This window comes from Akebia trifoliata, chromosome 11, assembly GCF_017979445.1.
Source record: "Akebia trifoliata isolate Shusen 1 chromosome 11, ASM1797944v1, whole genome shotgun sequence".
NCBI lineage: Eukaryota > Viridiplantae > Streptophyta > Magnoliopsida > Ranunculales > Lardizabalaceae > Akebia > Akebia trifoliata.
Window position 1 is genome coordinate 43,063,916 of NC_141385.1, and position 24,425 is coordinate 43,088,340.

The 24,425-nt window shown below is 35.4% G+C and overlaps 3 protein-coding genes across 4 annotated transcripts; 1 reads left to right on the forward strand and 2 right to left on the reverse strand.

Moving 5' to 3' along the window:
- Positions 1 to 1,085: 1,085 nt before the first annotated feature.
- LOC147391856 (ARM repeat superfamily protein) lies at positions 1,086 to 3,175 on the reverse strand. The gene is given in 3 exon segments (XM_086460039.1): positions 1,086 to 1,404; positions 1,407 to 2,276; positions 2,279 to 3,175. Coding segments are annotated over 3 exon segments (1,416 nt in total). The 5' UTR covers positions 2,715 to 3,175; the 3' UTR covers positions 1,086 to 1,294.
- A 4,703-nt stretch (positions 3,176 to 7,878) lies between these two features.
- On the forward strand, positions 7,879 to 13,069 carry LOC147391857 (zinc finger CCCH domain-containing protein 18-like). 2 transcript variants are annotated; one of them, XM_086457934.1, is made up of 8 exons: positions 7,879 to 8,037; positions 9,192 to 10,159; positions 10,241 to 10,408; positions 10,488 to 10,670; positions 11,249 to 11,325; positions 11,414 to 11,584; positions 11,702 to 11,834; positions 12,489 to 13,069. In XM_086457934.1, the coding sequence occupies exons 2-8, from the start codon at positions 9,204 to 9,206 to the stop codon at positions 12,559 to 12,561; spliced, it is 1,761 nt and encodes a 586-aa protein (XP_086314060.1). In that variant the 5' UTR covers positions 7,879 to 8,037; positions 9,192 to 9,203; the 3' UTR covers positions 12,562 to 13,069. The 2 variants fall into 2 exon arrangements, with proteins under 2 accessions (XP_086314060.1, XP_086314061.1); XM_086457935.1 differs by having other exon boundaries at positions 11,711 to 11,834; positions 12,492 to 13,066.
- Positions 13,070 to 13,849: 780 nt separating this feature from the next.
- LOC147391858 (FRIGIDA-like protein 1) lies at positions 13,850 to 23,940 on the reverse strand. Its single transcript, XM_086457936.1, has 3 exons — positions 22,994 to 23,940; positions 14,918 to 15,093; positions 13,850 to 14,816 (listed from the first exon to the last, which is right to left on the reverse strand). Exons 1-3 carry the CDS (start codon positions 23,841 to 23,843, stop codon positions 14,082 to 14,084), a joined length of 1,761 nt encoding a protein of 586 aa, XP_086314062.1. The 5' UTR covers positions 23,844 to 23,940; the 3' UTR covers positions 13,850 to 14,081.
- Positions 23,941 to 24,425: the final 485 nt, after the last annotated feature.

Below are 24,425 nucleotides of genomic sequence, written 5' to 3' on the forward strand. Positions count from 1 at the left end.
TTTCTCTCGATCTTAAGGTTTTAGAATTTAGCCTAAGGTATAAAAAAAATTATGTACAATTCGAGGTGAACCATAAACCCATTGATTAGCGAACACCAAGACCTTTGCGAAGGTGACCTTGGGAGTGGATGTAGGCACGTTGCCAAACCACTATAAAATTGTTTGTGAAAATGCCTTTATCAATTTATACTTAGATAAATGCATGCCATGAATGGATATTATACTATGTATGACATGCAATGAATGTTTAGACTCTAAGTAAACCTCAATTACATTGCAAACTAAAGGTAAGCCGTGAGAATGGATGTAAGCACATTGCCGAACCATTATAGTCTTATGTCTCATGCATGTTTTATGATTCCACAATTTACACTTGAATGCATTGTATGTCATGAGATGCCATGAATGCCGAATAGGTAAATCTTATATAAATGACCCATTGAATTGACATAAAAAAAATAATGTTTTTCTTTAATGTGTATTTTTATTAAATGCAAATTAGAGACATAAGTGCAAAATCGAGGTTAGGCGAATAACTTAGAACATATAGTCAAATTACCATAAGTTTAAATTGAATAAGTTTTTAATTATCCTATTCCCCCCCGACTAGACACGGTACAAAGCCCGATATTTTCATTAGGGAATTGGAGGAACTCCTATGACTCATTGGGGTAAAGCTGGCTTGAGCTACAATGAGAGAGTAGCTAGAGTACCGCATGGATGGTACGCAATAAGAGGCTTAGGTCAGTGACATATAACAGTAGATAGAGTTGAACGGCTAAAACAAAATTCATGAAAATGACCCAAATGTCGTAGATAATGAAAAAATGTAAAAATGCCAAGTAGAACCATAGCCTACAAGCAAGAATACCATATCATCATGAGTACACACAAACATAAGCTAAAAATTGGAAACTATAGCAGAATGAGAAACTAGTGGCCTTTGGTCCACATCAAATACTTTCACTCACTAACCCCCCAAGTTCATGAAACTTGAAGGCTTTAAAGTGTTGACAAGAAGACTAAGAATGACGTGGATAAGGGTAGTAAAACAGAGATCTGAATATGAGTCTAGACAGAAGATATGGCTAAAGATAAAGTTGAATGGTTAAATAGGTCTAATATTTCCAAAACAAAATCACTAAAGTGGAATGTGAAGTGTACCACATTCTTTTGTCTCATTATTTAGCTTCATGTTCCAAAATATCAATCAATTGAATACAAGCATACTACAAGAAGAGAGGAAGTAATATTCACAAATACCTGAGAGAAAAATAATATATTATGGAAACATTCAAGCAAGATTTGGATCCCACGTGAACTGCTCAATGCTCATCTGTCTCAAAGATCTAAGCATATGTTCATCAGATGAGCGATTCCGTACAAGTCTATTTTGTATATTCTGAACGAAGGGATATCAAATGCTTCGGATACCCTGTCACGCAGTAATGGATCTTCCGAAAAATTTATTAGGGTTTCTGCTGCATTATCTTTCAGGTCCTCTGAGTTATCCTGCAACAAGTTGATGAGAAGTGGGATGACTCCAGCGTCAGCCAGAGCTCTTCGATCTACTTCATCGTAACTCAATTGGGCAACAGCCCCAGACACCTTTTCTCTAACATCATCATTCCCATCCTTCAAAAGCTCAACCAAAACAGAAATTGCACCTGAGTTTCGAATAATAGGCACCGAATGCTTGTAACCCGAAATATCCCACAAAACATCTGCCGCAGCAGCTTTCGCATCATCATTATCACCTTTAAGAATCCTAACCAAGTGTTCAACAATTGATACTGCATTCACCTCTGCAACAGCTAAGATACAAAACATATCCTCCACAATTTCTTTACCAAGGGGTTCTGGTCCAAGAAGGAGGTTTACGTATAAGGGTATGGCCCCCGCTTGAGCGACCGGCCTAAGATAATCAATATGAGATGCAATTATACCAAGAGCATTACCAGCAATCAGCTTTGTAGAAATATCAGCATCACGCAACAACTCGATGAGAACAGGTATTATGCCCAAGTCAACTAGAATCCGTCTAACTCTTCTTGTTACACCAAGTAACCCAATCGCTTGAGCAGCTCTAGCTCTAGAGACCATACTACCACACTTAGCAGATTCAACAACCAAAGGAAGACCCCCCAAATTAATAACAACCCGCCTTACTTCTTTTAATAACACCAACGAACTCAAAATCTCCAACAAATACAACCTTGTATCATCCTTATTACATGAACCAAACAGATCGAGAATAACTTCCAACCCACCATTCTAGCTACCATTACACGATTAAGACTACTAGAATTAACTATTCTCCAAAGAAATTTTATCAACAATTTCCTAAACCTACTACCTTCAGATTGCCGCAACAACTTCAAGATGAAAGGAATAGCACCCGACTGCCCAATAACGACAGCTAATTCACCCTCGCTTCGTCGGGCAATACAATTCAGGCAATAAGTAGCGGCTTCTTGAATCGACAGACTTGAATTGTTCGAAAGGGTTGAAAAGCTTAAAGGGCTTCCTAGAAACTCAATGAGGATTGGTACGGTGCGTGCCAACACATTTTCAGGCACCTTATTTGAGAGACGTCCGAGCTTGATTGTGGCCCTTATTTGCAAATCCTCTCTCTTAGAAGAAATTACTTCTTCATATAGATGGAGTGCTTGTTCCCAATCTGTACTCTTCTCCACTCCCTCTGTTCTATCCATGGAAAAATTCTTTCAACAACAGAAACAAATCTAATCCTTCTGCAACCCTCAAATCCCACTGAAACCCTCAAATCTATAAAGGGGCTTATCCAAGTTCAGCTTTCCAATAAAGAATTTCAAATAACTATTAGGGTTTGAGCACAACTTCCAAACCCCAATTACCAAAACCCTTATTTTTTTAATCCAAAACGGTAGATATGTTCTAGTTTTAGAAGCTCTACAGAAAGTTTTCTAGGGTTTCCATGCAGTTCAAACCAACAGTCAAGAAATCAAAATGAGAAGAAAAAAGAATAATTCAAACTCGAATTAAAGAATCAGAGATCATTTAGTGGAACGAATTAAAATTCAGAAACAATTTCTTCAAAATATCACCCAAAACATAAAAAAGTGAATTAGAGATACCTAGAACACAAACGAATTGAAACAGAGAAAACTCTTAAATGTATGTATAATAGTGAAGATTGAAGAAAGAGACACGAAAAAGGTTTTAAAACTACCTCAGAATCAAATAAGAGAGTTGCTATTGGCACTCCAACTTTTGCTAATTGCACCCAATTTCTTAAATTTTTTTAAAACGCTATTAAAACATTCCAAAGACATAGCTCAAATTATAATTTCAACATTACAAAACATTGTATCACTCATTCAAACAATTTCGGTAGGAATAGTGTTAAAGGTACTCCAATAACAAAGGACATCCCACACCATAGCCAAATTATGTTTATCTTATATGAGTTAAAAATTATGGGATGAGATAATTATTGGTGAGGATGATCTCTATGGTGAGGTAATCATCCTCACCAAAAACCAATTCATTCCGAAATTTCTAACCCTATAAAAAATGGTTTATAAAAATGGACGGTTCAAGATTATTCAACTTGTAAACATGGGGCTAGAAGTTTCGAAATGGGCATTTTGACCAACAAATTGAAGATGAGGATATTAAGGTACTTTGAGTCAATCTCAGCTAAAAAAATCAAGGTCAATGGCCATCTCTACTTCTAATCCCAAGGGGCATGTCTAAATCACCTTTTTTATATTAACAATTTTTTAAAATAAAAGTTTATAAATATTACTTCAATCTGTTTGGAAGTTTCTAAAATGTTGACTCCAGATTCTGTATATAAGGGTGTCAATTGAGCTCGTCGGCCTACTAGCCTTACTTGCCCGACAAAACAAAGGCTTTCATATTGAGCCCGTAAAGGTGGGGCCAAGTTTAATAATTTTCAGCCCGATAAATCCAAGTCGAGCTAAGGCCTTATAGTATCGAACCCGTCAGGCCTTCTACTTAATCTTATAGAAATATTTACAATATATTTAATAGGAAAATATTTTACTAATAAAACTAAAATATATTATATGATTACAATTTAACTCTCATCAATAACCTTCATAAGTTAATAATATGCAAATTTCAACTTCGATTGGATAGTTTTCAAACATGCACACAAAAAATTATTTGAAAAAAATAAATTTTTTCATAAAATTATTGAATTTTAGTCATTTTATTTTACCCGAACCCGACCTGAGTCAAGTCCTAGAGGGTCAAGTTAGGGTTTAGGGCTGGATCAGAGCTTGACCAGTCCAGCCCGAACCCGCCTATGGACACCTAGTTTTGACTCAGATTCAAATCGTTATTGAGTTTTACAATTGCCTTAACAACGGCACAACCGGTTCAAATGGAGATCGGGAAATTCGTTCTCATTTAGTTACTCTGTTGAAGGTAAGACCCCTATTTCTATGCCAAATCAACTGAATTAGAGTTTGATGCGAAGGATTTGCTGGACGTCATGCATGCTTGCCACGTCAGTCATAAAGTTAATTCATTGAAAGTACAACCCTTATTTCTAGATAGATTTACTCGGCAGATTTGCAATTTTATTACGAAACTCCCTTACTTCATCAAGTTTGTTACAGAATAAACCTTACTTTATAAATGAGACTAGCATGACTTACTTAGTATGATTTCAAATCTTATTAAGTGTGATTGGGCCCACATGGATTATCAAATTGGCAATCCAACACCATAGCCTTGTAGATTTTATAGAAAAACTCAAATTCAATATTAAAAAAAATTAAAAATTTCTTTTAAACTTGATCGAAAGTGTTGAAAATGAATGACTACCGAACTTTTAAAATTCAAATTCAAATTCAAATGTGAAAATGAATATTTTTTTTTAAGTTCTTAGAATTTTATCTTCAGATAATATTTTTGGATGCCACAAATTGATACAATTGAAATCCACTCCAAGGTATGTTAAGTAACAAATTAACTTTATCAATTTGAATTTTATGACGTGGATACCTACTCTAAGGTTGGTTGGATAGCAAACTTGATAAAGTAAGAATTTAGAAAATATTTTAGATACCCTCATCTTCACGAAAAAATTTAAAATCTCAAAAACATTCATCTTTTATTTTCCATCATTAAAATCAATCATCTTCAATCTTTAAAACGAGAATATATTGATTTTTTTTGTTGAGAAATATGAAATATTAGGAATTTTTGGGTAGAAAATTCAAGTTATTATTAGAAAGGTTAATGTAAAAAAATATCTTTGATTTTTGAGTTATTTTTAAATTCTTTAATCTCAAGCGTAAATTGTTTTCATATATTTATCTCTCAATTTCAACGTAGCCCTTTGCAACTTAAAAATCCCTCAATTTTTACCAATAATTTCATTGTTTTCTACTTTAAAAAAAAACTTATTTAGTCTTGAAATTTGGAAGTTGAATTAGATTGAAAATGAAAGTTTAGGATAATTGATTTGAAAAAGAAAAAATAAGAATTTTTTTATTAATGAAGAAGAGGGTATATAAGTCATTTTCCTATAAACAGGGTGTATAAAAAAATTCTCTATATTGTAGGGGGTATGTCTAAAATACCAGGTAGAGGTATTAAATTGCATTGCTGATGTGGGTGGTATGCGAAGTCTTTGGCATCAAACTCGACTCAATTGAACCGGTCGTTTGACAAGGATTCAAAATTCACGTTATGGCCAATTACTAAGTTACCCTTATTTTATTTTTTTAATATTTATAAAAAATTTACTAAAAAAATTAGAAATTAGTCTTCACGTGGCTGAAAACTGCAGATATTATCAAGGGAAAATTACTTAAAAGGACACTCAAGGAGAGACTTCTTTCTAAATAATCCCTAAATTTTCGACTTTACCTTATCAAGACATTTAGTAAACTTTTCCTTTCTAAATGGCCTCGGGACCTCATCTCACCTGTATAAGATATTTGAAACATCCAAACTACCATTTTCTGATCTTCTTCAAATAGTTAGGTTTTTTTAACGTCGATTGCGATCATTTTCAACGATCTTTGATCATGAATGAGGAGTGGAGAATAATATTCTTTTAATTTTGAATATATAAATGTATTTCTTTTTATTTCGATGATTTATAAAAAGAACATTGAATAACAAAGTTGAGGTTCAAATTTTTTTTATGATTACAATGTAACTTTTGATTTGCAACCATAATTGATGCATTTTTTGATATTGTAGGGAAATTAACTAAGTATCAAAATTTGAAAAAAAAAAATTGAAAAATCCATTTTGCGTGTTATATTGTCAAGTTCAACAATAATTAAATAAAAAGTGTTCAACTCAACATTAAGTGGTGCGTTCACCATTTTTTAGCTTAGTATTAAGATCACAACTTTTTATTTAATTATTGTCGAGTTCAACAGTAATTAAAAAAAAAAAGTGGTGAACTCGACACTAAGTGATAAGTTCACCACTTTTTATTTAATTACTATTGAGTTCGATGGCAATTAAATAAAAAATGGTGAACTCAACGTTGTAATGCAAATTAGATTTTTCAATTTTTTTTTTCTTTTCCAATTTTGATGCTTGATTAATCTTTTCGAAATATCCAAAAATGCATCTTACAATCTAATCATAAAAAATAAAAATAAAAATCAAATTTAAACTTCATTCTTCAATTTTCTTTTTATAAATCATAAAAAAAAAAAAACATCTAAATGCTCAAAATAAAGAGAATATCATTCTTCATTTGTCATTCATGATAAATAAATAAATAAAAAATCGTAGGAAATGATCATAATAGGACAACCTAATTATGTGAAGAAGATGAGAAAATGATAATTTAGGTAATTCAAATACTTTAATACAGGTGAGATGAGGTCCAAGGGATCATTTAGAAAGGAAAAATTTACTAAATATCCTACTAAGTTAATTAAAAAATTTAAAAAGAAATCCTTCTACAAAAGTCCTTTAACTAATTTTCCCTATTATCAAATTTCACATTAACAAAACAACACTAAAGAATGGTTGTGGTATTCCTTGTTTTGTGAGCTAATATGCCAATAGAAATTTTGAATTATTTTATTTTATTTTTATAAACGAATAAAAGGATGATTTCAATAAAGCCATCTAAATTTTGGTAAATATTTTAGATACCCTTTTATTCAAATTAATGGTTAGCTCCTTGACCCTAATCTTCTCTTATAGACTCATAAAGTGACTTCAATACCCTTATATTCACACTCTAGTGAAAATCCCTTGACTGTTCTTTTTGAAGAAAGTAAAAAAACCATCAACTTCAAGCTCTTTGATCTTTTTTGATAAATTATTTTTAATTTGTTCACTTTCATCTTCAAAATCCTTGATTTTTTCACTCAAAATTCCCATCTTTCACTTCCCCAACAACTATCTTGTTCTTGAGGTTTGAAGTAGATATAAAATTTTGGGGGAAAAAGTCTTATCCAAGAAGTTGGGGATGACATACCTTTGAAAAAAAAGGGCTTTTGCCCATATGTTGAAGATAAGGTCATTTACATCATTTTACACTAATCCATAAAAAGACTGAGGTCAAGAGGGCATGTGAAAAGTGACATTTCAAATATTGCATGTTCATGTCTAAATAGTAACAACAACAATAAAAAATTGGGCATTTTTAAAAATATCAAGGGTATTTTGGTCACTCACTGCAATTAATTCTGAAATCGAGTGGCATTTTCACTCCTATTTTCGTAAATTTCTATAATGAAAACTTTAAATTGAAAAAGAAAGATTTGTTTTTATTTTTTGAAAAATAGAATGTAAGATTAATTATTTTAATTTTAAAAATTTTAATTTATATATTTAACTGTTGTTTTGAACTCAATATAAGTAGCAACTATAGCTCTCAACTCTGTCATTTTGTCTTTTAGACGTTGTAGTAAGAGGTAAGAGAATTATAAACAAGTGAGAACTACACAGAAGAATTGAAGATAGAAACCTTAGAGTTTGAAGCTTTGGATTGGTTTTGTCTTTCCAACTTAATTCTACATGAGGAAACTGTAAGATTTGGTGGGTATTCTTGATTCTTGATTCAAAATTATTATAATATCTGATTTTCTGAGTTTTTTTTTTTGGTCAATTCTTTTAGAGGATAAGTTTAGAGACATGGGTTTGTTTTTCCAAAAAAAAATTGTGAGTTTTGAAACTTCTAACATGATTATTTAAGATATTGTTCTTATTATTTGGTTAAAATATTGCATTGAGATGGGTGGTGGTGTTCAACTGATTAAAATTTGATTTTCTAAGCTCTGTTTTTTCTTTTTCATTCAATTTGTCAAAAATAAAATTTTGTTTTAGAGATTTCCTTCTGAAACCGCCAAAAATGTGGGTTTAGTCTGATTTTTGTGTCTACTAACTAATTCTATCTGAAATTTATGGTTTTTTTGGATATGGGTTCTTTAAGAAATCACTGGTTTTTAATTTTAATTAATTTGTTTATTTTTCTGTGGGAGATGAAAGTAGCATAAATGGGTGCTTTGATATTGAGACCCTTTTAGGTTTTTATTTTTATTTTTTATATATATTTATTTTTTCTGCTCAAATCTTTTTTTTTTTAATGGTTTTTTTTTTTTCTATTTAATAGTGTATTTTTATTTATTTCCTTGGATTTCTATTCTCTCTATTTTCATTTGGAAGAACAATCTTCTTTCTTACATGGGTTTTTTCTCAAAATCACATTAAGGTCTTTAATTGGTTCCAAATAATGAAATAATAACTGTTTTTGGTGCTGATGCTGTTCTGGACTGTGATTCTTCTTGGTTTTTGGGCTTTATTTTCAGGTTGGAGCTATTCTATCTTTCCTTTTTTGGTTATAAAGCTACAATTTTTTTTTTTTTCCCTTTCTAAGATAGATTTTAAAGTTATATTTATGGTGTGAACTGTCAAAAATAAAGCATAAGAGTTGTGAGGGAAAATAATTTCTTTCTAAGTTTTCATGCACAACAAGAGAATCTAGGGTTTGGTTGTTAAATCTATTTATATGCCTTTTTTTCCTTTGCTAGACCTGTAATTTTGTTTAGGTTGGGTTGAAACAATTGAGTCTCTCTCTTTATTTCTTTTTTTGAGGTAATCAATCTACCATTTTTTTTTCCTTCCATTAAGAGTCTGGGTTTTTAGTCTGTAATTTAGAATAATTTCTTTCTTAACTATTTGGATTTGCTTAGAATCGACGTGAAATGGATTTTTCGGACTCTACAAGGGCCGTCTTCAATAGAATCCAGAAATTAGAGCCGGAGAATGTTTCGAAGATTATTGGGTATCTTCTCATACAAGGTCACGGTGAACGGGATATGATCCGATTTGCCTTTGGCCCTGACAATTTGATCCATACCTTAATCAACAAAGCCAAAACCGAGCTTGGGTTATTCCCTAAACCTATTGTCTCATCTCCATTCACACCTGTTTCCATCAACTTGACACCCATTTCAGATCTCCCCCTACAGTTTACGCCATTTCCCCCTTCTTCACCCCGTCCATTTTCATCTCCGACTTTCCAGGTTGGGAATTCCTATTGGGACCCGCAAAGCAAATCTGATCATCAATTGATCCATAACATGGATTTCAATCCTCCTCCGTACATAGATTCAATCTCCGATGATTATCGTATTCGTAACCAAGCCCAATTCTTGAGCTTAGAGCATCAATTGGAACCTATTAACTCTGTGGGGGGACCAGATTTCTCGATTAATTATTCCTACTCGGATCTTGCATTGAGCAGCCTTAGTACAAGGACCAGTCGGAGGTCTCCGAGCTTGCCCGAGTTCCCCGTGAAGCCTTGTCATTACTTCAACAAGGGTTATTGTAAGCACGGAAACAATTGTAGGTACTTCCATGGCCAACAAGATAGCTTTTCTCAGATCTTCGGCCAAAACACAAATGAGCAATTTCGAGAGGATCATATCTTATCACCCAGATCATTTGACAAGTTAGAGTTGGAGCTGATGGAGCTCTTGAGATCAAGAAGAGGGATTCCCGTCTCAATTGCCTCTCTCCCAATGATGTATTATGAGAAGTATGGGAAGAATCTTCAAGCCGAGGGGTACCTAACGGAGAGCCAAAGACATGGGAAAGCAGGTTACAGTCTGACAAAGCTTCTCGCTCGAATGAAGAACAGCATTCGTCTTATAGACAGGTGAAGTCATGATCTTCCATGACATTCTTAAGTTTTCTAGATAAACTCTTAGTGGTTGAATTTTTCGTATTTGTGTTACAGACCTCATGGGCAGCATTCCGTAGTTTTGGCTGAAGATGCTCCTCGTTACGTGGAATACCAAAGTGAGAGGAGTGACCCTGGCGGAATTGTTGTTGGGTCTCGACAAATTTATCTGACTTTTCCAGCCGAGAGCACTTTTAGTGAGGAAGATGTCTCCAACTACTTTGAGTAAGAAGTTTAGTTATTCTTTGAATTTGGTTTCTAAGTATCGGAGTTTTACTCATCTTGTGTGATTCTCGATTTGTAGGAGCTTTGGGCCTGTTCAAGATGTAAGGATTCCCGGCCAACAGAAAAGAATGTTTGGTTTCGTAACATTTGTATATCCGGATACCGTGAAGATGGTTTTAACAAAGGGGAATCCCCATTTTGTCAATGGTTCTCGTGTTCTCGTGAAACCCTATAGGGAAAAGTCAAGGCTCATTGTTGACAGGTAAAAACTTGTGGTTTGTTCGGAAAAAAACCTACTTCATGATATTACTCAATTCGAGTTTTAATGTTACAAATTTGATTTGCTTCATTTCGCCTGATATTTAAATGTATGGTATAAAGCTCTTGTATAGACCATTTTTCATGGTGTCGCACATATTGCGCTCAATGTTCCATGCCCAGGCTTCTTTTTTGATAAATTTGGAATGACTAATGCTGAAGTGACCTCAAGATTGTACCTCACATTGACACATCTTGACGTGAAAGTGTGTAGGAACCATAGATGCTTTTTGACTCGTATCTTGATAAAAAGCATATACGGTTCCTACACTTTCACGTCAAGATGTGCGATATGAGGTACAATCTTGAGGTTACTCCAGCACGACTCATTTGGAATAAGTTCATCTCCATCCAAGTTGGTAGAATTGAAGCTCCCATACTTATACTAATACCAATTCAATTTTGGAAATCAAACACTAATGCTTTGTTTTTTTTTTAATTCAATTTTTTTTTCCCGATCTCATTTTTTTTGTATCACGTTGTTGAAGTCTGAATCCAAACTATTTATTTTTTTCGTTGCAGGAAGTATACAGAGAAAATTGAGCCTACAATGTACTGCCCTACTCACTTTAGAGATGTGGATCCTGAGCTCCACTCAAGTGAGTACAATCACAAGCCGTTAAACAATTCAGTTATTGTCGTTAATTTTTTTTCCTACTTTTTTATCTGATTTTTGTTCTTTCTCAGTGCCTACACTATGCTATAACTCCAGATTAATCGGGAACCAATATATAGAAGAGCACAAGCAGGATATTAATCTTGTGAGAAGTCTCTCAGAGCTGCATTTGGCAACCCAACCAGCAACCCAGCAATTGCCCTATTTTGGTTGCTCCATGAACGAGTCGAAACTGTCTGAAGGTCTATTCTACACAACATATTTTGATGATGTTCCAGCTTTTCCTCGTACTACTTTCTATTGATTTATTTATTTATTTATAAATCTCCTGATTTTTCTTTTCTTACCCTACATCGAAGCCTATGCAGATCGCAATGATTTGCCATCCACCACCCATTTCAATTATTTTCTCGATGCTCTGAACAATGGTTCCACAAGCGAGGACAAAGCCAGGCATTCGAGCACTAATTACAATGACCAGGAGAGGGAGAGGTAACCATGTGCCCTGTACACTATTTTTAATTTCATTGTTTGGGTTTTTTTATGAGGAAGTTTTAAATTTATGCTCTAGTAGTGAGAGAAGAGATTTAAAATTTGTACATAAGGGTTGTGAAATCACAATCTAAATTCTAATGGTAGTAGTTTAGAATTTCTTATTAAAAATCAGGTTGTTTGACCCTACCTTTCGTAATGGGAGTTTTACAAAAACGGTCGAGTATCTTTCCAAAAGAATAATGCTAAAGTGACCTCAAGATTGTACCTCACATCGTACATCCTGACATGAAAGTGTATAGGAACCATAGACACTTTTCATCGAGATACAAGTGAAAAAGCATATATGGTTCCTATACACTTTCACGTCAGGATGTGCAATATGAGGTACAATCTAGAGGTCACTCCAGCACGACTCTTTCCAAAATTACTAAACAAATTGTTTTTTTTAATATTTACGATTCAATAATTTTTGGCAAAATGCATAGTTTTAGTAATCTTCCCTATCATTTTTCTTAATTCTTGTTATCTTATATGGTGAAAAAGTACATATTTTTTTGTATTGGATCATTTGGTGGACTAAAACTACTGCAAATTGTGTCAAAGATCACCTTTAGTTATTTTCTAATGCTGTTCTTATTCCAACTGTTGCAGCAGCCAAGGAATTAATCTCCCAGATAATCCCTTTGCGTCTCCAATGGCGAGCAGAATTTCGACAGTCATATAGTTTAAGAAATAAAGAATAATTATATAGAGGTAACAGAGACAGCACTGGATTCTAAGTTGATTTCTTTAGTTCAGTACCTCACCTTTATCCCGGTCAATCAAGCTCCTTGCGAGAGTTCATACATATGCTGAAGAACATCATCGGCTTCTCTCCCTGTTGGGGTGAAAGAAGTTGCAAAGAAGAACAATACAGAAAGCTAAAGTTTCGTTCTTTTTTTTTTTCTTTTTTCTTTCTTTTTTTTTTTTGTGATCACAGAAGCAAGAAAATGGTCTGTGGTCTGTGGTCTGTGGTCTGTGGTCTGTGGTCTTAGAAGAGTAAGTAAAATTTAGTCTGATTTAGTAAAAGAAGAACCTGCAAATTATCCATTGCATGGTTTCAGAAAGAAAAAAGAACAGAAAATTAGTCTCTGCAATACCTGAAAACTGATGGAAGTACTTTGACTTGAAGCAAATGGTAGTGGCATTTTATATCGAAAAAGTGCATTTAGATTTGTTAGTTGCCCATAGAACAGATTTTTTTTTAAAAAATGATCTTAAACACCAAAATCCCCATCTTTCATCCCCAAATCTTGCTTTGAAAGAGATTTCTCCTTCAAAGCCAAGGAGACAAAAGAGAGAGATTTTGGTGTCTTTAAATCTTATTTGGAAGGTTGTATTTAATTTCATGAATTGGTGTGCTATAAGTCAAACTTGGTGTTGCATTAGAAATTCTCTTTCTCATTATCTTTATCCTAAATGATGCCTTTCTATCAGAAACTTATATTGTGGTGGGCGTTTTTGTAAATCTTTCTTCTAAAATAATTGCAATTAAAATTACTTTGATACACAAACTGATAACACATTGAATATGACTATAGGTGTAATCCACCTTGGATTGAAGTGCAGCATAACACCTACTTATTTGTGTATCTATAACTAAGAAGCAAAAGACAGCATAACACCTAGGTTTTAGATGCATATAAAACCCAAAAACAAATATATAACAGCCACTAAGAACTGGTTAAACATTTATATACAAAATCTCTATTTCAGCTTGATCGAAGGTGTTGACAATGAATAGCTACTGAAATCCCAAAATTAAAATTAAAATTCTACCGTGAAAATGATTTTTTTTTTTTTTTAATTCTTAGAATTTTTTCCTCAGATTATGTTTTTGGATGCCACAAATTGATACAGTTGGAATCCACTCCAAGGTATGTTAAGTAACAAATGAACTTCATCAATTTGAATTTTATGACGTGGATACCCACTCCAAAGTTCGTTAGATAGCAAACTTGGTAAAGTAAGAATTTAGAAAATATTATAGATACCCTCATCTTCACAAAAAAAATTTGAAACATTTATATACAAAATCCAAAAACTGGTTAAACATTTATATACACAAAATCTCTATTTCAAATCTGCAACAGCTTCAGTGGTGAACAATGCAGTTTCAGGTTTTCCCAATAGTCAAGAAACAGATGCCAGGGCAGGACCATCAATGAGTATACCAACAAAAATTCAAATACCACGGCAAAGACACTAATAGAAAGGTGATTGACCATATGAAGGTGGCAATCCATATCCACCATAAGCCATTGCTCGATAAAGATCAGGTGTCGAGTGTGGGTCTGATGGGTAGAAGTTGGGCATAGACGGGTTTAGGTGCATACCAGCATTCATAGGAGTAGCTCCAAATCCAGATGGCCCAGCTGCAGCATTTGGATATTGGGAAGGAAGAGTAGTAGCCGGCCAACCATACTGGGCCGATGAGCCCAAGTATGGTGCCATTTGACCAGGCACCATGCCCATTGACTTCGGATAAACTTGCGAGTTCACAGTAGTAATAGTCATAACAGCTCCAGTGTTATGAGCAGCTGTTCGAGAGCGCTTGTTTCCACTCTGCTGTTGCTGCTGCTGCTGAGGTTTGGGGGTTCCAGGCTGCTGCTGTTGTTGTTGTTGTTGTTGTTGCTGGGGTTTGGGGTCAGGGACTGTTGCAGGTCGTTTCCTGTCTGCCTTCTGCTTCACTAGCTGCAGCTGAGGTTTGGGGTCAGGGACCGTTGCAAGTCGTTTCCAGCCTGCCTTCTGCTTCACTAACCGCAGCTGAGGTTTGGGATCAGGGACCGTTGCAGGTCGTTTCTTGTCTGCCTTCTGCTTCACAAATTTTTCGATACGCTTTTCGAGGTTATCGATTGGGAATTGGGATTCAAGCTGGTTCTCCTCAATGCACTTGATCATTGCTTTCAAGGAAGTAATTTCTTTGTCTGCAGCTTCATTCTGTATGAAAATTGTTTATGCATTAAGTTTGCATGTGATGTCAAAATAATAATAATAAAAAAAGGATCCCTTGGAACATGAAAAATAAGAAGCAAACATACCTGTGCTCGAATTGTATGGTTTCCTTTCTTGCGGATTTCTAGCGCAACTTTCATGGTTTCTTTCAAGTACGCTTCTAGGAGGGGTACTGGGGGGAACTTGTCAACCAGTTCAAATGCATATGCAAATTTAATAGCATCAAGTTGCTTCCCTTTACCACTGAGCTTTTGAATAAAATCTGTTTAAGGTAAAAAATTCAAATATAAAAAAATGGGGAACCAAGTCAGACTTTCTCGATATAGAAGATAAAACCAAAGCAGGAAGAGGAATGCACCAAAAACAAGGCCGACTAAGTTATATGGAAAAATTGTATTTAAAAAAACAAAAAAAAGCAGTTCATCTAATTGCTATCCCAAATGATAAGACATCACACTAATTTAACAAAATGGTTCCAAACCAATGGAAGAATATTAACAATGTTCTCCACATTTGTCTATATAATCCAAAAAGGATGTTGGAAGTGTCAAACAACCAGCTGTGAGGAGATAACTAAAGGCACTAATATGCCATTCCATACATAATTAGAAGTCACACTGATGCCTTCGCAGACCACAAGTTTAAAACTCCAATCGAGTGATGGGTTGGTTGATCTGGTTAGGTATTAATAAATAGTAGATGCTATAAAAAGCAATTATCTAATTTAAGAATCTTTGCAAGATGAAATATCATTCCGGATAGAAGCGCTGGAAAACAGAACTCCAGATGCAAAGTAATAATCGTAAATAACCTTAATAGGATGTCAAAAAAATGGCAAATTTTCCTCAGTGCTGCCAACTAAATGAAGAAAGATATTTATTACAGCACTTTCGAACCCAAATTGTCGTAATAGGAAAAAAATTAAGTTTGCGTTGCAAACGATGGATTCATAGAAAGGGCCTATAGAAAAGACTTTATCAATTCTAATCCCATTTGTCCTCTACCATGAAATCAATGGGGATTTGAGAAATACAATTGATTAGGTTGGCCAACCCTTGAACTCCCAATCATTAAATCATCTTGAAAAATTGAAGTTCTATGAGATTTAGTCTTCAAATGGAACCACGAAGACTCTTTCTTTCGAGACATTGGAAATATGTTTGGCAAGCAAGAACTAAGGGGAAAAGCTTCACATTAGTAGTCTTCCCAAAATCTTATCCCAGTGCCCTAGCCTACTTGAAATGTAATACTTTTATAAAATTTTGACAAGATCTTTAAAACACCTCTCCAGCATCCACACTCGTAAAAGGCTTTCGCTGGCCCACTCTCCCATTCAAACCAGTCAACCCCATATTTGACTTTGATTGCCTCCTTCCATAAGAAGCTATTTTCCCATCGCCAAACACCCACAACCATTTCCTTAGAAGGGCCATATTCATTAATCCAACTTTCCTAATGCCGAGGTCTACTTTCTTAGCAAGACAAATTTGACTCTATTTCACCAAATGAAATTTTCTCTTTCCTCCTTATCATTTTGTAAAAAGTCACAAAGCAACTTTTAAATTTGTAATTCACTAGCCATGGTAAATAAGGTTATCACCCCTCCCCTTATGAGAGATATTTGGAACCAAATTCTTTTGATGGCAATAACCACGGTTGCCGTTAAAAGTAAACCGGTGTTCTCCCCACACAGGTAACACCCTACTTTTATTACAATAGTCTTCCGAGTAGGATATGTAGTACGTCCATAGGGACAACGTCACACCATTTCCACGATCCTACTTGATGAATGCATAAATTACTACGCAACCGCTATGAGCAACTCATACCTCCAACACATGATCTCTTTCTTTGTCTATATTTCTATCAAAGATTGTTTTTCCTCTAGGCTCAATAACTTTTCATGTGTGATGTGGAGTATTTCCACAGGTCAACCAGGTGCTTCCTAGGTCTGTGGTGTCATTTATTGGGGTTGAACGGCCTCCTCTCTTGGCTTTCTTGTTGTCGGGTCCTAAAACTTACATCAAGTTGCTCTAATCTATTAAATCTTGAATATGGTGTCCAAGTGCCCAACATTTCTCTTATTGGGAAATGTCTTTTTTCTTTATTTTTTGTTCTTCTTTATGTAAGGGCATTTATGTCCATTCACTTTTTATCCTTTTAATATAAATATCATGGCAAACTCTCATTGAAACTTGACCATTATTCTTTCATAATTCTTCTTGGTATCAAAGTCCTAGAGAACCCATCGACAATCCCCCCTTGGGTTTTTTCTACGATTTCTGGCTCTTGAGGAATCATTGTCATCCTCCTCTCTTCTTATCCCTTTCATCTCCTTAGATCTTTGATATCTAAAGCCCTAGAGAGAGCTTCGTTGAAGGCTTTCCCCTTCAGGGATTTTTTTTTTTTTGGTTTGTTGTCTCTACGATGCGATAGATTGCTTTTGGGCTGGGGTATCTCTCCCTTCTTTGAATGATTGTTTTTTTGTCTTTTGATGATCACACACTACTATTGGAGTCGCAAGAGATCTCCCTTCAAACCAAAACTTCATATCTAAGCCTGGATATTTGTTTTTGTGGTAGAATCTCATCGTTTCTGATCTGCAGCCTTGGTAGAATGCTATCTTTATAATTTTCTGGAAGATTTCAGCTTTACAACTATTGTGGGTTCAGTTTTATGCCTTGTTTTTCCCTTTGTTCCAAATTTCTAACGATCTACGAATCTATTAGATCTTTTCGGCAGATTTTCTACTATTTTTTTCTTTTTTTTTGCATTCTCTATTGGTTCTCTATTGATTTGATCCTACACTATCATTTCATCAAATTGTAGTCTTCGTACATTTGATTGGTGTTATAACAGTTTTTCTTCATTAGTTTTTTGTGAGAGACGACGTCAAACCAAGAGAATAAGGAATCAAATACTATTCTTAGGCAAAATTCCTCATAACATATTACTAGTGCCTTATTGGATGGTCACAATTTTTAATCTTGGTCTCTATTTATGAGACTCTATTTTGGGAAGTAAAAACAAATCCAGATGGCTTTTGGGCACTATAAAAAAGTCACCTACAACTACCTCCAAATTTGAACAGTGGAAGATCAATACTTGTACCATCCTTGGATGGTTGTTTAATTCCATGGAGGAATGTATATATACTATGTTTATGTATTATGAGAGTGTCTCATCTTTATGGTCAACTCTCACTCAAACATATGAGTATGCTAGGAACAAAGGCGGATTTAGAGTGGGGGCTGTGGGGGCACTTGCCCCCACAAGGGTTTTCAAATTCTATGGATTAATGTGTTATTACAACAGATTTTGGTGGCAGATAAAAAAATCTGCCACTATTGCCCCTACAAAAAATTTTCCCTCTTAGTTACCCCCACAACTATTTTTTTCACTCTTAATTGTCCTCACAAATTTTTTTCTACTCTTGGTTGCCCCCACATGAGTAAAATCCTAGCTCCACCCCTAGCTAGGAATAATTTAAGGATTTATGAGCTCTATCGAGATATTGCCCAGGCTACTCAAGAGACTCAGAGTGTAGCCGATTATTTTAGATTTTTTCAATCTCAATGAGAGGAGCTTTCTCATTATGAGTCTATAGCTAAGTTATCTGCTAAGACAACTGGGTATGTGGTTAAGAGGATTTGCCTTCCTTATTTGAGACTTTTGCGACTATAGATAATGATGAGCATCGTCGTCATGTAGTTCTGCCTCAGACTCAAGTTCTTGATATTCTTTCAGCTCCATCAACATATTAGATGGCTCTAGCAGCCAATTCGGTTTTTTCTTACTTTCGTGCCCAGGGATCTGGGAGTCGTGGTCAAGGAATGGCCTTAGTTACAGTCATTGTGGAAAGACTAACCATGAAAAAGTCCGATGCTTTCAGCTTTATCTTCATTTGTTGCGATCTACTGCTACTTCTGTGGGGATTTCTATTCCTTGTGTTGCCGCTGTAGATTCATCACTAGTTACCCTCTTGTTTCTTGGATCTATTGATTTGCAGTAGCGTTAGACCCAGATTGCAACATTGCTCGTGATCAAATCCATGCTCATACTCGATCATCTTCTATTGTGGCCTCAGTTATCATATCTCCAGGTACATCCTCTGCATTTCATGTCACCCAATCAAGTCATACTCTCCTGACATGGGTTATTGATTCGGGTGCCTCTGATCACATGACCGGTGAGTCTAGCCACTTTACTTCATCTATTTTTCCTATTATTTGTAAAGAGGTTCGCCTTGTTGATGGGTCCCTTACACCTATACGCAACAAGGGTACCATCCCTTTATCCTCTGATATTTCTCTTGATTTTATGCTTTACGTTCCTTACCTGTCCCTTAACCTTTTGTTTGTGAGTAGTATTACTAAATTTCTAAATTACTCAGTGACCTTTCCTACTCATTGTATTTTTCAGGACCTAACTTCGAGGAGGATTTTTGGAAAAAGGTATGAACAGGATTGGTTGTACCTATTTGGATCATCATATACTGCTGCTCCGACTTTTGTTTTACCTTATTCTGGGAGTCACACTTTTTCATCTGTCTTTAGATTTGTGGCATGCTCGTTTAAGACATGCTAATTTTCAGCATTTATTTTCTTTATTTCCCGCTTCAAAAAATTCTTGTAATGGACATAGGTTTCAGTGCTTTATGTTAGTTCATATATTCCTCGCATGCATCAGTTTAATACAATGTTTGATTTAGTTCATTCTGATGTATAAAGGCCTTCCCCTGTTACTAGTTTTACAGGTCATCGATTTTATATTATATTTATAGATAACTAATCTCATTGTACTTGAATCTTTTTGATGCGTTCTTGTTCTGAATGCTTCCTATTTTTGTTAATATTCTTAAAATGATTTAGACACGTTACAACACTGTAAAAACTCTTCGATTAGATAATGGAAGGAAATATATTTCTAATGGATTTCATTTTCACTTTCATGAGTAGGATATGCTTCATCAGTTGACTTGTCCCTACACTCCTGAGCAAAACAAGGTGGTAAAACGCAAGAATCGCCACCTTATAAACATTGTCTGTTGTTTTTTTTGAGGAAAGCATATTCCTAAGCTATATTAGAACATGGCAATCCTCACTACGACATTTTTACTTAACAATGTTCTGAATTGCGCCTTAGGGGTACATGTGCCTCTTCATGTTCTTCGCCCTGATAGCACTCTTTTTCCTTTTACACTTAAAATATTTGGGTGCACATGTTTTGTTCAAGACAAGAGTCCTCATCGTACGAAATTGGATGACAAAGTCATTCAATATGCTTTCTTGGGAAACTCAACTATGTTGTAGGGGTATTGGTGTTATAATCACGTTTCTCATCATGTTATCCCTTCTCTTGATGCCACCTTTTTCGAAAATGTACCATATTTTTGTGCCTCATCTTTTTTGCAAGACCCTTCTTCTATTCCTTCTATAGTGTTGCCTTATCTAGTCTTCTTTTCATCTTCACCAAAGCTCCAGGTTCACTCTCGTCGCTTTCACCCCTCTCCAATGTTACCAACCTCCTCCTTGGACTCAGATATATTATCCTCTATCCTTGTTCCCATCCCTCTTGTTTATGATTCTGACTTACCTATTGCACTTCGCAAAGGTAGGCGGAACTGTGTTACCTATTTTAGGAAAGTATGTCGGTTTCTCAATCTCTATATAGGCTGAAACAGTCTCCGCGAGTTTGGTTTCAATATTGTTCAAAGGTCATTTTATCTAAGAAATTCTCCAGATGCCACTCAAATCATACATGTTTTGTTCGTCGAGGATTGGGTGGTTGTTGTGCTATTATTTTAGTTCGTACATGCTTCGCGCATCTCTTCTTGATGTTGTTTATCGCATTCTTTGTTACTTGAAATCGCATCCTGACCTTGATTTTTTTTATTCATCCATTGTTCAACCTCATTTTTCCTACTTCACTGACGTTGATTATGTTGGTTCTATTACGAATAGAAGATCAACCTTTGATTTTTATACTTTCCATAGTTGTAATATGATTCATGAAAAAATAAGAAACAAAATGTGATTTCTTACTCTTCTGCTGAAGTTGAGTACCGAACTATGGTCATTGGCACGTGTGAACTTACTTAACTTCGATCTTTGCTGACAGAGGTAGGATTTCTTATTTTTTATTCCTCCACTCTATTTGACTACAACAAACATGCTATTATGCTTGCTTCTGATTCTATCATTAATTAAAAATCCAAGCATATAGAGGTTGATGTTCACTTTCTCAGGGATAAAATTAGATATGGTTATATTCAGACAATATTTGTATCTTTTTCGGATCAACTTGCTGACATGCTTACAAAATCTATTGGTCATTCTATTACTAACTCTCATCTTGTCAAGCTAGGCTTAACTGATATATTTGCACAAGCTTGAAGAGTATTAGGAAATATGTTTTTTTCTTTATTTTTTGGTTCTTCTCTATGTAAAGGCATTTATGTCCATTCACTTTTTATCTTTTTAATATAAATATCTTGACAAACTCTCATTGAGAAGTGAACATTATTCTTTCATAATTCTTGTTGTCCATCAACGTGGACATTTGATAGATGATAAGCATAATAAGTCTATTAAGGTTTGATGTCACTATCTTGCAAGGGTCTTGGCCATTTGAAGTGGATTCTCCCTTGATTTACGAGAGTATCTTGGAGGATGACTATGAGATCTTCAAATACGTGAACTCATTTTCTTGGCCTCTTCTCATCTCTTCTCAAGGTCGGTTTGGTCTTATCCTGATTTGAACATTTGCTAACTACCAAGTGGATGACATCTCGTCGACTATGTCTCTCTTTCCTTCTCAACACAACCTAGGTAGTCATCTTCCAATGGTGTGTACTTCCCCACTTGCATCATAAACTTTTCCATCTATCAAGTCTAATTTTCATAAGGGATTCATACAACCTAGAGTACAACTTAATGGAATTACGAATGCTATTTTTTTCTCCAATCGTTACACACTTCCATGGACATAAATACATAACAACTTCTCGGATTTTCTCATGAAATATTAGAATAAAGAGTAAAAGCACCAGCCCCCCTGTCAAGGCCGTATTCTTTCGAAGTGAGGTCGTGCGGCGCAAGAAGTGTCAATCCACTTGCAAGCCTGTAAAAATGATCGAACACCAGTAGCTAACAAACAAGTAAATGAGGCAAAGTCCGGAGGTAATTTTGTTGATATAATATTGATTACACGGGGTAACGCGTTACAAAAACATAAAAGTGCGTTACAAAGCAATAGATGATCCTATGACACGTGGAACTTCCATGCAGCTGGGCTTAGGGGCTTCAGTCAACGTGGGTGTAGGCCGGGGATTGGGAAGCACTAGACACCCTTCCTACAAGGTGTATAATATTCATTTCCTAGGTTTCCAGAAGGAAACATCAAACGTGGATGCCGGTCATACTCCCTTTATTACAAAAATGCCATTAAGCTAACAGATATGCCCTGGCACGGGACTGACATCTGCGTCTAAGCTAACAGATATGCTCAGGCACGGGGCTGACATGGCTTCATATTGAGCCTTACATACTGTTACATGGGTGCTCCATAGTAGCTCCGGGGCTAGCTTACACCTAACTCTAGGTGACAGAAGTTATGGCCGTGACACCCCCCCCCCCCCCCCAAAGAAAATGGTCCTATCTATATGATATGAGGGGAAGTAGCTTGCACTGAAACATTGAGAAGGTGCAAAGATTACCTTTAAGAACAATCCATAGTGTGCGCCATAAATAATAGTTGGCAACAATTCGAGAAAAAAACAGAATGATGAGACTTGTTGCCAACCAGGAGATGAAAAGAGTAATTCAGCAAAATTGACATTGTTTGACCAAAAAAGTAAGATCTTGTGTCCAGTCCTCAGGACAAGTGTCTCAGGCCCTAGGACAAAAGACCTTCCCAAGATGAGCCATATGTAGAAATCCAATTGACCAATTTCTCGTAGGACATCTTTAGAAAATCTCAAGAGGAATATAACACATCCAACCAGTATCTTGTCAAGCACTGATGCGTCAAAGCCAAGATGGTGATTAGGAGCAAAAAGATATCCACATTAACAAATATCACAAACTTAACAGCAAGTACACACAATATTCACTAGAAAAAGTAGAAAAATTCCATCCAAGACTAAAATTTCAAAGACTTACCAGAAACCTTATCTGAACCAAGCAGCGCCCGAAACAATTTAACCGCCCGTTTACGCCAAGCAATAGAGGCAAAGATATCTAGAATCTCATCTAAACTAAATTCAGATGCTACTCCATATGTAATTAAAAGCTGAAAAAATGCTGTAGGTTCTATGTGATTTTCATCTCCATGGGTTATTTTCGCCTTCCACTCAACCGCCAATTTCTTTGCTTGCTTCTTCACCTTAGGTTTAATCTGCTGTGACGATATCATCATAAGCTCCTCTAATAGAAACAAACAAGTTTTTCTGAGAGAGAGCAATTCAGTTCCTTTCTTATCTTGTTTTGAATTTAAAGGGTAAAACCCTAGCATTGCATCAAGAACAAGCTTCGATGGATCCAATGAACATCGAAAAGCAACCACGATTTCTTTACGGATTGATTCAAGATCGTTACGATGATTCGTAATGTACAACTGCAAACCGATTCCATCCATCTTGACACAAAGGGATTTCAGTTCTGGATGAATCAAAATCGGTTCTAATAAATCGTTTGATTTCTTAACAGATAGTACTAATGGTACTTCGACTTTTACGGATTGTTTATCTCCTCCTACAGTTGTCTCCAATTCTTGTGATTTCTTCTCCTTTGATTCGAGATCCTTGAATCGTTCCTCAAGAGATTTCTGGATAGAATTGAAGTGGTCTTCTAGGTCACTCCATTGAAGAGTGGGTGAAGAAAGTGTAGAAGAATGCAATTGGACGTATTCGAAGGCTCGACGAAGATTGTCCTTCTTCGTATCGATGGATTTCAGAGCATTGGAGATCCTCTCCATTGAAACTGGTTCTGCTGCAGAAATCGTTGAAGACATCTCTGCCGAAAAACCCTAGAGATCTTCGCACTTCGCAGAGGCAAGAAGGTTAGTACTTAGAACTTAGAACTAGCGAAGAAGAATCGAATCGAAACTACACAAGATCTTGAGCTCTAGTTTTAAAACTCGGAATAGATCTCGTCTCGCCTCGCCTCGCCACCCTGCATACCGAGTTGACTCGTCCAAATAATTATAATTTTTTTAAATAAGGTGGGCTTGAAGAATATTAGTTTGCAAATATTATTTCTTACTTGGAAAAAAAAATTGATAAGAAATTGTCATTAAAGAAATGTGAGGTCGGCCGAGGTGACCAACCAAACAAGAACATTACAAAGGAACCTTCTCATCCTTGGTAGTAATACAAAACACCCTCTCCTAATTTCCTACCAAATCTTCAAAGAGGACTAAAAATCCTTAAAAACTTTGGATAAAAAAAATATACAAGACTCAAAATAGACATAATCGCATTCTTACATTCCTATTAAAAACAATTCTTGTTGACTTGTTGGTAGACTTTTTTGACTTAACTAATATTTTTCAAAATATCGGACGAGTCAGTCTGAAGGAATCTCAATCATTCAA